Raw genomic sequence first — 14,568 nt, 5'->3', positions numbered from 1 at the left:
GTTTGTAATCTCTGCACCATATTCTCCAAAGCCACTACCCGAGCGTGAAGTTCGTTGACTTCTTCTATTATTCCAGGATGATTGTCGGTCGAAACGAGCGGATAAATAAAATCTAGAATTTGATGTAGTATATAATCGTGACGAGATACCCTGGAAATGAGAGAGAAAATGGTGTCTCGAACAGGTTCGCCGGTAAGTGCTTCAGGTTCTTCACCAAGAGGGCAATGTGGTGGATGGAAAGGATCGCCTTCTTCTAGTTTCCAATGATTGAGGAGGCTACGAACCCATCCCCAATTCATCCAGAATAGGTGATGACTGATTGGTTGATCCATTCCGGTCACACTGCTTTCGGAGCTTGAGTGAGATTCCATTTCGGAATCCGAGTGACTTGAACTGATGACAAATTCCATTTCGTACGATTGGATAAAGGATTTTCGATATAAAAATGATTTTTCAGCTATCGGGTGGTATTCTATTTACATAGGATATCTATATATAGAGATCAAAAGATTTCATAGATTACGGAGGAATTTGCGGGGTATGTCAGGTAAAGTTTAAAGTAACAGATACGATAAGATATGATTTAGCAGATACGCTAAGATATGAAGTTTGTCTATACACTACTCATGCAATTAATGTAGCAATACGTATCTAGACTAATAATGATAAGCAGGTAATTTTCTATGGATGATAAGCAGATGATTTCCGACTAGAAATGATAAGCAAAACTTTTGACATGCAGACACGATCGAAGTCCAGACTCACTAATGCATCCTAACGACTTATCAGTTAGACACACTAATGCAGATCTGGTTCGCTAAGACCACCGCTCTGATACCAACTGAAAGGACCCGTTCATATATATTATAAACGATTCACAATAGTTGATTACATTGCGAGGTATTTGACCTCTATATGATACATTTTACAAACATTGCATTCGTTTTTAAAAGACAATCTTTCTTTACATCAAAAATTGACAGGCATGCATACCATTTCATAATATCCACTATCCAACTATAAATTGATTTAATAATAATCTTTGATGAACTCAATGACTCGAATGCAATGTTCTTCGAAATATGCTATGAAAGACTCCAAGTAATATCTTTAAAATGAGCAAATGCACAGCGGAAGATTTCTTTAACACCTGAGAATAAACATGCTTTAAAGTGTCAACCAAAAGGTTGGTGAGTTCATTAGTTTATCATAATCATTTATTTCCATCATTTTAATAGACCACAAGAATTTCATTTCCAGTTCTCATAAATATACGTCCCATGCATAGAGACAAAAAATAATCATTCATATGGTGAACACCTGGTAACCGACATTAACTAGATACATATAAGAATATCCCCTATCATTCCGGGATCCTCCTTCGGACATGATATAATTTCGAAGTACTAAAGCATCCGGTACTTTGGATGGGGTTTGTTAGGCCCAATAGATCTATCTTTAGGATTCGCATCAATTAGGGTGTCTGTTCCCTAATTCTTAGATTACCAGACTTTAATAAAAAGGGGCATATTCAATTTCGATAATTCAACCATAGAATGTAGTTTCAATTACTTGTGTCTATTTCGTCAAACATTTATAAAAGCGCATGTATTCTCAGTCCCAAAAATATAAAGGGTAAAAAGGCAAATGAAACTCACCATACTGTATTTCGTAGTAAAAATACATATAACGTCATTGAACAAGTGCAAGGTTGGCCTCGGATTCACGAACCTAAATTAATTATATATATTTATGTGTTGGTCAATATTTGTCTAACAAATTAGGTCAAGTCATAGTGTACCACAATCCTAATGCTCGAGACTAATATGCAAAAGTCAACAAAAGTAAATTTGACTCAAAATAATTTCCAAAAATTTATACATGATTAATATATAGTTTAGATATCGTCATTTTATATTTTTGAATATTTTTAAAAGATTTATTAGAGTAAATAATATAATTTATTTATTAATAAATAAAATTTTATATTATATTTATATAATAAAATATACTTTTATATATTTTAAGTAATTAAATTTATAGGGTTCATTTAATATTATAAAGATAATATGATACGTATTATTAAAGTAAGTTATTACACGTAGTAAAATATGTTTGTATCAAATATTCATTTGATAAAATAATATCTATAATGATAGTAAGTAAAAGTTGTATTATTTTGTAATAATAATAATTATTATAAAAATATCAATATTTATAATTACTAAGATGACATTATGATAAAACGATAATTCTAATTATGATAACTTTAATATTTACGATAATTTTTAATATTATCATTAAAATAATAATTCTATTTAAAATAATAATAATAATGATATTTTATAGTAACAATGACATTTCTATTAAAATGATAATTTTTGTTAAAATGATAGTTTTAATACTAACGATAATTTTAATAATAATAGTAATGATAAAAATAATAAGAACGATAATTTTATCTAAATTAATATCTTATAATATTTTAATTTCATCATGATACTCTTACCCATTATTTCCTAATCGTTTCGTTTAATAGCTTTTAATCGTCTTTTATATCGTGTTCATAATAATGATAATAATAGTAATCAAAATAATTAGGTGTTACAAATATTTGTTTTAATTACACTAATATTAATAATGATAGTTAGTATAACATTATTAACGATAATACTAATAATTATCTTAATGATAATATAGTAATAATAATAATAACAATAACAATAACCATTTTTAAATAATGATATATATATTAATAATGATAATAATAATAATAATACCAATAATAATAATAATAATAATAATAATAATAATAATAATAATAATAATAATTGGATAATAATAATAATACTAATTATAACTTTAACGATAATAACGATAGTAATAATAAAAAAAATAACAATTTTTAATGATAAATCCTTTTATTGATAAAGATAATAATAATAATAATAATAATAATAATAATAATAATAATAATAATAATAATAATAATAATAATAATAATAATAATAATAATAATAATAATAATAAGATAAAACTAGAACGACGATAATAACGACGATAATAATAATCATTTTTAATAATAATACAAAAATTCGATGGACTATAACTTCAAATCCGTTCATCGAAATCATTCGATATCTAAATGAAAAGTTCTTAATTTTTCGCTAGCTTTCCAACGACATGCATATCTTATACCTTATCTCAGTCTCATATATAACTAATTCAGGATTCAACATAACCTAACTAAAGGCAATATCAAAAGTACAAACATGCATAATCCTATATACTCGAGCACTAGTCAGGGATACACTATTAGTATGTAAAAGTTAAATTATGAGTACTCACGTATCAATATTGAGATTCAATATTGCAGGAAAGGTACGTAGACGCAACGGAGATGATAAACACTATATTGACCTCACGAGCATACCCATGAACCATACCAATCACCTCCATAGCTATAACCCATAATTTCCTTAATCCAATCCCACTCGAAAAAACAATTTCGAAATCACTCGGACAGCACTCTGACGTAATATTTTATGTATACTAATAATATCTTGAAATAATACGGAGTAAATATATATATGTAAATCGATTGAGAGAGTTTAGAGAAAAATATTTTCAAGTTTCTATGAAATAATGAAACCTATTGAATTCTATTTATAATAGATTTTTGAATTATTAAAGTGAATTATTAAAGTATGAATTATTAAATTGAATTATTAAAGTATGAATTATTAAAGTGAATTATTAAAGTATGAATTATTAAAGTGAATTATTAAAGTATGAATTATTAAAGTTAAAGTAAAGTAAAGTAAAAATATAGTAAAGGTAAAGTTTAAGTATAGTAAAAGTATAAAACTATGTACGTATAATACGCGTATAAATATATATAATATTAATTTAAATCGTTATATATATTTAATAAAATAAAATATAAATATCGTTATCTTTATCATACTGGTTAAGTAATGAGTTATCAAAAGTAGTTCTAGATATTTATAAAAGTTATATACGTTTTAATAATAAAGTTTTTTTGAACTGAAAACGTTTTTGTACGTTTGAAACTAAATCAAATAAATATAATAATTTTGTTTTCCAAAACCAAATATATTTTTAAGAATCATTTTGTTTAAAGGTTAAAATAATGGAAATCGTTATATCATAAAATGTTTTAAAAAAGTAGAATCATATATATTCATAATAGGTTTCAAGTTTTTAAATTACAGTTTGTTGGTGAAGCATGGGATAAAGTTCAAAGGTTAAATAAACGTATGAAATCATCTTAATGAAAAATGTCGAGTTACTTAACTTGTCGATATCCAACATCTAAGTTATCTTCTAATTCCATCGATAAACATAGTGGACCTCATAACATAGACCCGTAATCATATCATAATGTATCTGAAAAATCAATAATTTGATATTATCTTCTAATTCCATCGATAAACATATTGAAACAAATACGATCATGTAAAGTATTATACGTTTAATACTTTATTAATATTCTCAAGTTATAATACATATATATACATATTTATTCATATATAACGGTTCGTGAATCGTCTGAATTTGGTCGAGGTTATAATGAATGTATGAACACAATTTAAAATTCTTGAGATTTAACTTAACAAACTTTGCTTATCGTGTCGGAATAATATAAAGATAAATTTTAAATTTGATTGGAAATTTCCGGGTTGTCACATCTCCTTCGCTTTATTCCTTGCATGAACAACTATTGTATGCTTAGTTCTTTCATGTCTTTGTGTGATTCTTGTTTTTGTAATCCTTATGTCTTTTAGTTTATGAATTCATTGAATCTTTTGAATTATCAATTAATGCAAGTTTAAGTTTATTGATTGTTGCAAGACAAGTAATTGTTATTTGACATATTGTGCTTAATCCAACCTAGTGATAATTTAGCATAGGGATAAAGACAAAGTGTGTAGATAACATTGTTTGTGCTCAAGATAATCATACATCATAAAACTAAAGAACCCTTGTCTATGAGGTTTAGGTGATAATTTGATAGCATAGAGGCTTGTTTGGACTAGTGCATGCATAATTGGGATTGTAAAGGAATAAAGACTTTAATCCAACTGTTTACAACCTTTTCATTTAGCTTATTGTTTATGTTCCTAGTCTTTAATCATTTAAAGTTTGCGTTTTGCTTAGTAATTGTTAAACTAGTCGTTACTTTAGTTAATCTCAGTTAATCACTACAAACCAACTCTTAAAAATTGCTTGCATTTGACCACGACTTTTCGAGGAACGAATCCTATTTACCCTAGCTAAGTTAGTTTAATTAGATCATTTTTGGTTGACCCTTCAACACCGATCAAATTTTGGCGCTGCTGCCAGGGAGGTGTGCGCTTGATGCAAGATCTAATTATAATTGCTTTCTTTTTAAATTAGAAAAAACCTAAAAATCATAAAATCATAAAAATCCAAAAAGATTGTTTTTCTTTTATTAGGTTTTTTGTCAGTTTTATGCTTGGTGTTCTTGTTTTTGTGAAGTGCAGGTTAGTGTATGCAAACTCGAAAGTCAGGAAAACTGACTCTTAAGCCTTATAGTCCAGAAATCGAGAAATCTGCAAAAGCTAATCGAAAAGCTACTAGAATTTCAAAAAGTTCGAGCCCAAGCGCTCCTTCACATCTAGTCTAACAACTAGCTAGCTTCACAATCACAATACCTGTAAAAAGGTAAACAACGAGAGGGGTAAGCATAAAGCTTAGTGAATGCAATAATTATACCTACTTACTTGCAAACACTAACATAAATACCGCATACGAGCTAGCAATTTAACAACCATCCAATCACAATGCATAAACTAAATATCCGCAATTCACAATAAACTAGCATCGCAAATAGCATATATTCATCACAATATATAATGCTAAATAAACAACACACGCACAATATGGTTAACCATACCCACGCTATGATGCTACCGGCTCTTTGGTTCACACCATAAGTCACATGATATGGTGCTACTGACTCTTTGATTCACGCCACTAGGCATTTGTCATGATGCTACCGGCTAGAAATTATAAGTAATATTAAATAGAAATTAGCTGTAATATTGAATATCACAAAGCCTTTTTATATGTTGGAAAATGTTGTTGACTGCTGCACTACCCATGTTCAATTATGAATTACACACAATGTTCTTACATGTGTTTTACGTATTAAGTTATTACAATCAAAACCTGCAAGTTAAAAATATTAATGGTATAACTTATTCTTTAGTGAGACTGTGATAATCACAATCTATGTAATGTAATCTCTTTTATTTAATTTATTTATATTTATTAAATTAAAAAGAAGAGAAATATCTCTCCTACTTAAAAATGGAGTCCATTTATGACCACATCAACAAAAATAAGAGACCCTAGCCATCCATTTCCAAGATTAGCTAGCAAATAAAAAAGATTAGCTAACCATAACTTGAAATTCCTTAACTACACTTCTATATATTTTTCATACAGAGTATTATTATCTGATGTATATTTGAACTATATTGTGTGCGATACGAAAAGTGTCATCGCACAACCTAAACCATAAAATCGTCTGTTTATCCAGTCGGAAGCTTCACAAATAAATCGTAGAAATTAGGATATAAGATCATTTACGGATAGATTTGTTGGATCAATATTTGCTGTTGAATAATCACGGTTTTGTATCTCTTAATTTTCATTTTGATTTACTCTTTGTTTATCTGATTTTGATGTTGCAGATCTAAAATTATAATTGTTACACGTCTTCTTTTCCACTTATTGTGATTTCTCATCCAATTATCAAATTAATAAAAACTACAGGCACAATTTTGTCTTTAACTTAAATCATTCGCAAACGTCTCTATTTGATTTTCAGGGTTGCTCATTGCGTTAAAAAAATGATTGCCGATTGTATTTGAAGATAAGGATTGCGTTTCTAGGGTTTTTCAGTTTCTATCAAAATCTAATTCATCGACCTTATAAAAAGGTTATATCCAATTTACATGATCTATTACTTTGATAATTAGTACTACGTATTTGTTTTTATTTTAATATTATTTGGTGGTTTAGTGATTTATTGATAGTGATGATTGATAATTGAAAATTTTGTTTTTATATGTATATTGTTTGTGTAAAAATTAATATTTTCATGAATTACAGCAGCAATACTGAATAATTATGTATGTGTGTGTGTGTGTGTGTGTGTTTAGTCTGTTGATAGTTAGCTTGAAATTGAACATTGTTCTTTTATAGTCGGGACAACTGATGGTGAAAATATGACAGAATGATGTATGGATAATGACTGTTGAATCGTTCATAACGGGATGTAGTTGTACGATTTCTAAGCTCGAGTTGAATTATATTCTTTGTATACATTGTAGGGACTGCTAAGTGTAGTGAGTCTCTTCAAAAACTCAAGAAAATAGTATGGTATCGCTGTCAATATTCAAGGTGATCTTGATATTTTTGAACAGTAAAATCATCGATGGTTTATGAATATATATACTGTTTATCATATGATAAAACACGAGTTGGGCAAAATCATATGTATTTTAGTACTAAAATGAATTCTTAACTTTCAATATGTTTTCTTGTGCCCTTTAGGAGATCAAGACTATATGTTAGATAAAAGTGGTTAGAGAGAGTTTTAATGTTGACAATTGTAAGCCCTATAATTCTCTGTTCACATGAATTGCTACATTTACAAATTGACCAACTCAATCATTCATGATAATAGCTACATTTAGGAATTGACCCACTCAATCATTCATAATAATATTGGTAAAAAATATTACATTTATGAATTGAGTCACTCAATCACTCATAATAAATTTGGTAAAATTACTACATTTAGGAAGTGATGTTGAATTGTTGTTGCTGTAGATGTCTTATCGGAAGTGTTTGCTGTTGTATTACTAGTTATGTTTGCAGGCTAGCAAAGCTTTTCTCAAAAAGTCCATTGCACGAGTCAACAGTGATCCTAAGAAAAATGAAGAAATTACAAATGAAGAGTTCCCGGATTATTTATATGTCAAGATGGTACGGATTCAGAAATTGAAGCTCAGATTGTGCGCAACGTTTGATTTATTCTTATTAGTTATTTCAGCTAGATATTACTTGATGCTACTTAATTAATAAATTAGTCTTTAATATCTTAGTGTTTGTGTTTTATATGTTTGTTTTTTGCAATATTAAAAGTACTTTATTAGTAGTACAACTTTACAAGTAAGAGATGTTTGTAGTTTAATAGGTTCATTGTTCCTAATGTAGTGTTTATATTTCTTTACCTATCCTACTAAATATGTTTGATTTAAGTATCTCGAAAAGTCAAAAGCTTTTGTTCTATCGGTTGATTCTTAGTGAAAATTTTACGAATGAACGACATCGTTAATTAGACATGTTGATTTGTTTGTTGGTGTATGTTCCACATTATAAATGTTCTATTTCCGGTTTATTAATATGAGAAGTTAAGATTTAATTTTTGATATTCTGAATATTTCTTCTTTTGGATGAACATGAATAAAATATAAGAGTGATCTTCACAAGCTTTGAAACTGTATGAAAAAGGTTGTGGTGATCTCATATTATACTAAACCTCTACTATAATCATCTCTTTAAATTAATCGTCTTTTTCTCTATATAAATACTAATTTTTTCTATTTCCAAGGAGTAGGTCGTGGTGGAAGCGGTGATTTCAGTTTACCACCAGGGGATGCTTTAACAAAGAGGGTGATGGCGATCAATCAGAAATTGAGTTTGCATCACATGAAATTGCATAGTGAAAGTTAGACGTAAATCTGTAGGTGATCTTATATCAGCTACATTATAAACTTCACATTTTGAGGTAATTCTTATATTCTATTTCAATTAGGTCGTGTCAAATTAGGTCATTTTTTGAAACGTTCATGCGAAATGGGTCATGATGATTCGTGTTGTGTCAAAATGGGGGATTTCTAAAACATGGAATTTTATTATAGTAAGTGCCTACTTAATGTTTTTAACATTATATATATATATATATATATATATATATATATATATATATATATATATATATATATATATATATATATATATATATATATATATATATATATATATATATATTGCTTATCATAATCTTAGTAAGTATCAATATTGATTCTGATTTTAGGCCTAATATATATCAAGCTAATCATTTTTCTCCATGTAATAGTTTATGTGTCCATGTTTTTTCTCTTTCCTTTTTTATTCCCATGTTTAGCGCATTTAGAAAAATAAGTCTTTGGTCTATATAATTTGTTAAGTATAAGTATAGGTTCGATTTTTAATTTTGAAAAACTTTTAATTTCTTTATTTTATTAATCTAAAGGTTTTGCAATTTTCAGATTGTGGCTATCCACACTCACGTTCTCCAAATAGTTTTCTGACGTGTATCAGTTGCACAACCATAAACTCTACTGATATTTTTTTTATCTACAATTTCATTTAGAAAGAAATATTTCATGCCACAAATAACAAAAGTTAAAAATATGTTATTGTCAATGGCTGAAGGCATGTGCTTATGTCAAATACAAGGTAAAGTATCTTTAACTTTTGCTGCAAATACTGATGGATGGTGTGTGTTGTTTATAATACTCGTGTTATTGATACTGATACTTATATGTCATTATGAAAGTTAATTATACATGGATATACTGAATCTTAACTATACTTGGAGTCTCTTATGCACTTGTGGAATAGTTTAGGGTCAAACATATTCATGAGCTGTAACACCCCAATTTTATTTAAGGTATATTTATTATTTAAATTAATTGTTTCTCGAATTTGACTAGCTAGGACCCTTTTTTGTAAATACTTTAAGAGGAGAAGGGTAAAAGGGTAATTTTACCCATTGTAAGCCTCTAGAGATGTCTAAACACTCCTCTTTTCTCCATTTGTGTAGAATTTTTCATGTGTGTGAGTGTGTGTATTGAAGGTGACGATTTTGGGGTCTTAAGCTCAAATTCTTGGGATTTTTCACATGCAACTAGTATTTAGGTTGAATCAAGCTTGTAGATACTTGCTAGCATCACTAGAACTTGTGTCTCTTCACCATCTTCATCTTCTTTGTGAGAAATTGGGGTTTTAAAACCCTAACTTGAGGTATGATAATTTATACCTTAAATTGTATATTTTGTAGTTAGATGATGTTATTGTAGATGGAATCAAGGTATTTGTTTCCATTCATACCCTAATTCGAATTTAGGGTTAGGGTTCATAGAAGTGGGTTTTGAGAAGATGAACTTGTTAAATTAAAAGTTTGTAAATTGTGTTATGCTTAATTTAGGTTAAAATTCGGATTCTAACTTGTTAATTATAAAAGTTGTTTCATTAAATTATGAATTAGTAAGGGACATTGAAAGGCTTATGTTCATAAGTCTTGAAATTTGTCAAATTTGACTAGAGTATTAAAATGGGTTTGGTGGGTTTATGGATGAACCCTAATTTGAAGGGTCTTGTTAGACCTAAGTTAAATGTGTGGTGATGTTTACATGCATACATAATTGATTAAGTGACTTGCTTGGAAGTTGATAATTATTGCTTGGATATTCGCTTACTTGTTGCTTAATTTCTCAACCAAGGTGAGTTCAATAACTATGTATTGTATATGTATGCGTATGCATTTAGGGTGTCCGGGACACCGTATAATATGTTGAATGTGGAGGAGTCCTCGGGAAAATGATTACCTACTTATTGTCTTGAGCGTTAGTTTGAGGTCATGCATTCGGGATGCATGTGGGGCTCTAGATATGTTCGGTATGGGATACACTAGAGTGTCCAAATGGAGCCGGTTGTGCTTTGTTGATTTTACGGCATCCAGGATGCTAAGGGGGTTTAATTGATGACGATATGGTCAAACCTCAGGATGACACTAGTTATCCTTGGTTGTGATGAAAATTTGAAAGAGATGGATGCTATGCATACATGTACATATTTGTTGTTCTCACTAAGCTTTTCGCTTACTTTGTTGTGGTTTAACTTTTTGTAGGATCCGGGCAAGATAAGGGTAAGCAAGTGGAGATGATAGATTGATTGTGGATACTAGTTATGCTTTTAGCTTGGCTTGATAACATATGTAGTCTAAGATGCTAGACTTTTGGTTGCCTTTGGTTTGATGAAGTTTGTGCATAGATGATACCCGAAGCCACGCTCTTGTACTAGTTAAACTTGTCATTTTGGTAAAATTGGGTCAAGATGACCATCTTTTGTTATGTTATGGGTCGTTTAAAACGAATGTTATTTGGATAAGCCTTATGAAGGTTGAAGTTTGTAAATAAATTTTCAGTAATGATGTAGGTTTAAAAAGACTTAACAATATGTTGAAATTGTGATTTGGAAGTTTAAATTTAAAGTGCAGGTCTAGCTCCAGTGTGTTGGAGCGCCGCTCCAAAAGCTGGAGCGCCGCTCCATTTCAAAGGATTTTAACCCCGAATGCAAACTGAGATTTTGGGCATCTGACATAGTGAAGTGGAGCGCCGCTCCAAATTTGGAGCTCCGTTCCATTTGCCTGATATAAAAAGAATAAAAAAAAAATTCGGTTTTCGAAAAATGAGTTATGGTTGTTTCAAGTGGTATCAGAGCGTTGGTTTAAGGGATCTAGGGGCTTATTATAGAATAGGATTCCTAGACTTAAACCATTGGAGAAATTGTTGCATGATTTTGTATGGGACCAATTATGAGATGAAGTATGAATTGATGTGTACTTAACATTTGTAGCTATATATATATATATATATATATATATATATATATATATATATATATATATATATATATATATATATATATGCCTAATATGATTATGTGAGTAAACGTGTATAGGTATGTATGATTTGTGATGATGATTTTCTGTATGTCTTGTTAACCTACGTGAGGTACTTGGTAAATTGTGTAAGGATGACAATGGATATGTTTGTAATAGTGTTTGATCACCACTATTACAACCACGAGTCTTGTCATTAAAGCACAAGGTGTTCAAGTATCAAGCGGGTGAAACATGACATGAGTAGGAAGATTATGTATGTGATTAAGTATATGAGTTAGTATACGGAAAATTTGTTAAATGTTTCAGTATTGCGAATGAAGATAATGTTGATAGTTCCATTCAAAATGAGGATCAAGTTAACCGTCCTAATGAGGATGAGATCCGTGCAAGTAATGATTTAAAGTCTCTCTTAGGACACTTTACAGAATTCCACTCCATTCATTGTCCAACAAATTAGAAAGATGATGGAAGAGGTAGTTAATACAACCATAGCCTCGATGATTAAGGAAACAATGAAAGAAGAACTTCATCAGAAGTTGCCACAAGTTCAAGAAGAAGAGGGAAATCAAAGGAATATTGAGGGTGTTCGGGCTAATCGTGAAATAGCCCCACTAAAACCCTATGGTTTGAAAGACTTTAAGTTAGGTAATCCGCCTACATATGAGGGAAGTCTTGATCCAATTGTGAGTAGTCGTTGGGTTACCGATATAGAAGCATGTTTTCGAACAACCCGATGTCCCGACAATTTGAAAACTACCTTCGGGACGAGTATGTTTAGAGGGGTAGCTCAGCGATGGTGGAATGATCTTTTGGTGGTTAAGGGAGGTGATTATCTTGATAAGATAACTTGGGAAGAATTCAAAGTTGAGTTCTTTAAGAACTTTAGGTCGGAGGCGGAGGTAGAGCGGTTGAAATCTGAGTTATAAAATACTCGACAAGGATCTATGGACTAGATAACCTTTCGAGCCCATTTCATAGATCGCCTTCAGTTTAATCCCGTGTTTGTAAGTAATGAGCTAAGCAAGTGTCAATTGTTTCATAGGTTGTTAAGAGAGGAGATCCGGGGGAGGATCATTATATCACAAATCCATTCCTTCACTGCTTTGTTTGATGCGGCAAGGGATATTGAAGACGAATTGAAGAAGAAGGGGGCAACTACCGCGAGAAAGGAGGGTTTTGCTCCTAAAAGAAAATTTGAGCAAAGTAATTCCCCCAAAAGAAGGGTAAAGGTGTGATTGACGGAAAGAAAGGAGGAAATTCGACATCTGTTCCGATATGTTTTTCTTGTGGCAAGCCTGGTCACTATGCAAGAGATTGCAAGGCTCCTGTTTCGAAGCCTCTCATATGCCACAATTGTCTTAATGAAGGCCACAAAAAGGCCGAGTGTCCTCAATTGTCTGAATCTGAAAGAAAAGAAGAATAAAGAAAAGAAGTTATAAGAAGGTTAGAAAAATTGGCGGGTAACCCAAAGGGGAGGTCCTTTCAAATGACTATTGACGAGGCTCGAAAATTATCGGATGTTGTGGCAGGTACCTTTCTTGTTAATTCCATACCCGCTAAAGTATTATTTGATTCCGGAGCAGATCGTTCATTTGTTGCTATTAGGTTTGCTCCTTGTTTGAATAAATTGTTATTAAAACTAGAACATCCATTAGAGGTAAAAATAGCGGATGATAAACCCAATTTGGTCGTAGGTATATATAAGAATTGTAATATTGATATAAATTCTAAATTGTTCAATGTTGACCTATTCCCCATGACTATGTGTGAGTTTGATGTGATTATAGGAATGGATTGGCTCAGTCAGCACGGGGCTAATATCATTTGTGATGAAAAGATTATTCGGGTGAAAACCCCAAGTGGGGAATAAATGATTATCCAAGGAGAAGGACAAAGACGACCCGTTTCCATATGCACTTATGCTCGTGCACGTCGTCTTGTGTCTAGTGGTTGTGCCGCCTTTCTGGCTCACGTTATTGACTCTAGGAAAGAATCAAAATCCATTAAGGACATCCTTATTGTTAATGAATTTGAAGATGTGTTTCCGGTTGATCTTCCGGGTATTCCTCCTGAGAGACAAGTAGAATTTCGCATCGAATTGGTTTCGGGCGCTACACCCATTGCTAAGACTCCTTATCGCTTGGCACCAACTGAGATGCAAGAATTGATGAGTCAAATACAAAAACTATTAGACAAAGGCTTTATTCGTCCAAGTAGCTCACCATGGGAGCACTGGTTTTATTCGTCAAGAAGAATGATGATAGTATGAGAATGTGTATTGATTATAGGGAGTTGAATAAAGTAAACATAAAAAATCATTATCCTTTGCCAAGGATTAACGATCTATTCGTGTGACGCCCCAAAATTTAAAGTATTATTTTTACGAGTATTATTTATGATATTGAGTGATTTAAGTTTAATATCTTATGTATTTTTTTAAAAAAAAGAGAAGTAAGATAGTTAGTTATAATTAGCTAAGGACTTTAAGTGAAAAGTTGGAATGGGACTTCTTGTGAAATCTAGACTTAATGGGGGATGGTAGAAAGTGTATTTTAGCCAAAGTTAATAAAATGAAAAGCTGGAAATTAGAAGCAAGTTTGCATTTTCCAAGATTTTAAGAAAAGGAAAAGTGTGTGTGTGTGTGTGTGTGTCGTGATGTATGTCGAACCAAGGGAGATCAAGATCAAAAAATTAGAAATTGATTCTTAATGCAAGTGCAAAATTGAACAATTAGAGGCTTATAGTTCAGGCTAGAAGCAAGTATTTCATCATCTTCT

The 14,568-nt window shown here is 30.7% G+C and overlaps 1 protein-coding gene across 1 annotated transcript; it reads left to right on the top strand.

Annotated features, from left to right (window-relative positions):
• The first annotated feature begins 12,252 nt into the window (after positions 1-12,252).
• LOC139841598 (uncharacterized) lies at positions 12,253-13,214 on the top strand. Its single transcript, XM_071831812.1, has 3 exons — positions 12,253-12,698; positions 12,834-13,020; positions 13,086-13,214. Exons 1-3 carry the CDS (start codon positions 12,253-12,255, stop codon positions 13,212-13,214), a joined length of 762 nt encoding a protein of 253 aa, XP_071687913.1.
• The last annotated feature ends 1,354 nt before the right edge of the window (positions 13,215-14,568 follow it).

This window comes from Rutidosis leptorrhynchoides, chromosome 4 (genome assembly GCF_046630445.1).
Source record: "Rutidosis leptorrhynchoides isolate AG116_Rl617_1_P2 chromosome 4, CSIRO_AGI_Rlap_v1, whole genome shotgun sequence".
Lineage (NCBI taxonomy): Eukaryota > Viridiplantae > Streptophyta > Magnoliopsida > Asterales > Asteraceae > Rutidosis > Rutidosis leptorrhynchoides.
The sequence above is the reverse complement of the archived record's forward strand: the minus strand, read 5'-3'. Positions and strand labels throughout refer to the sequence as shown.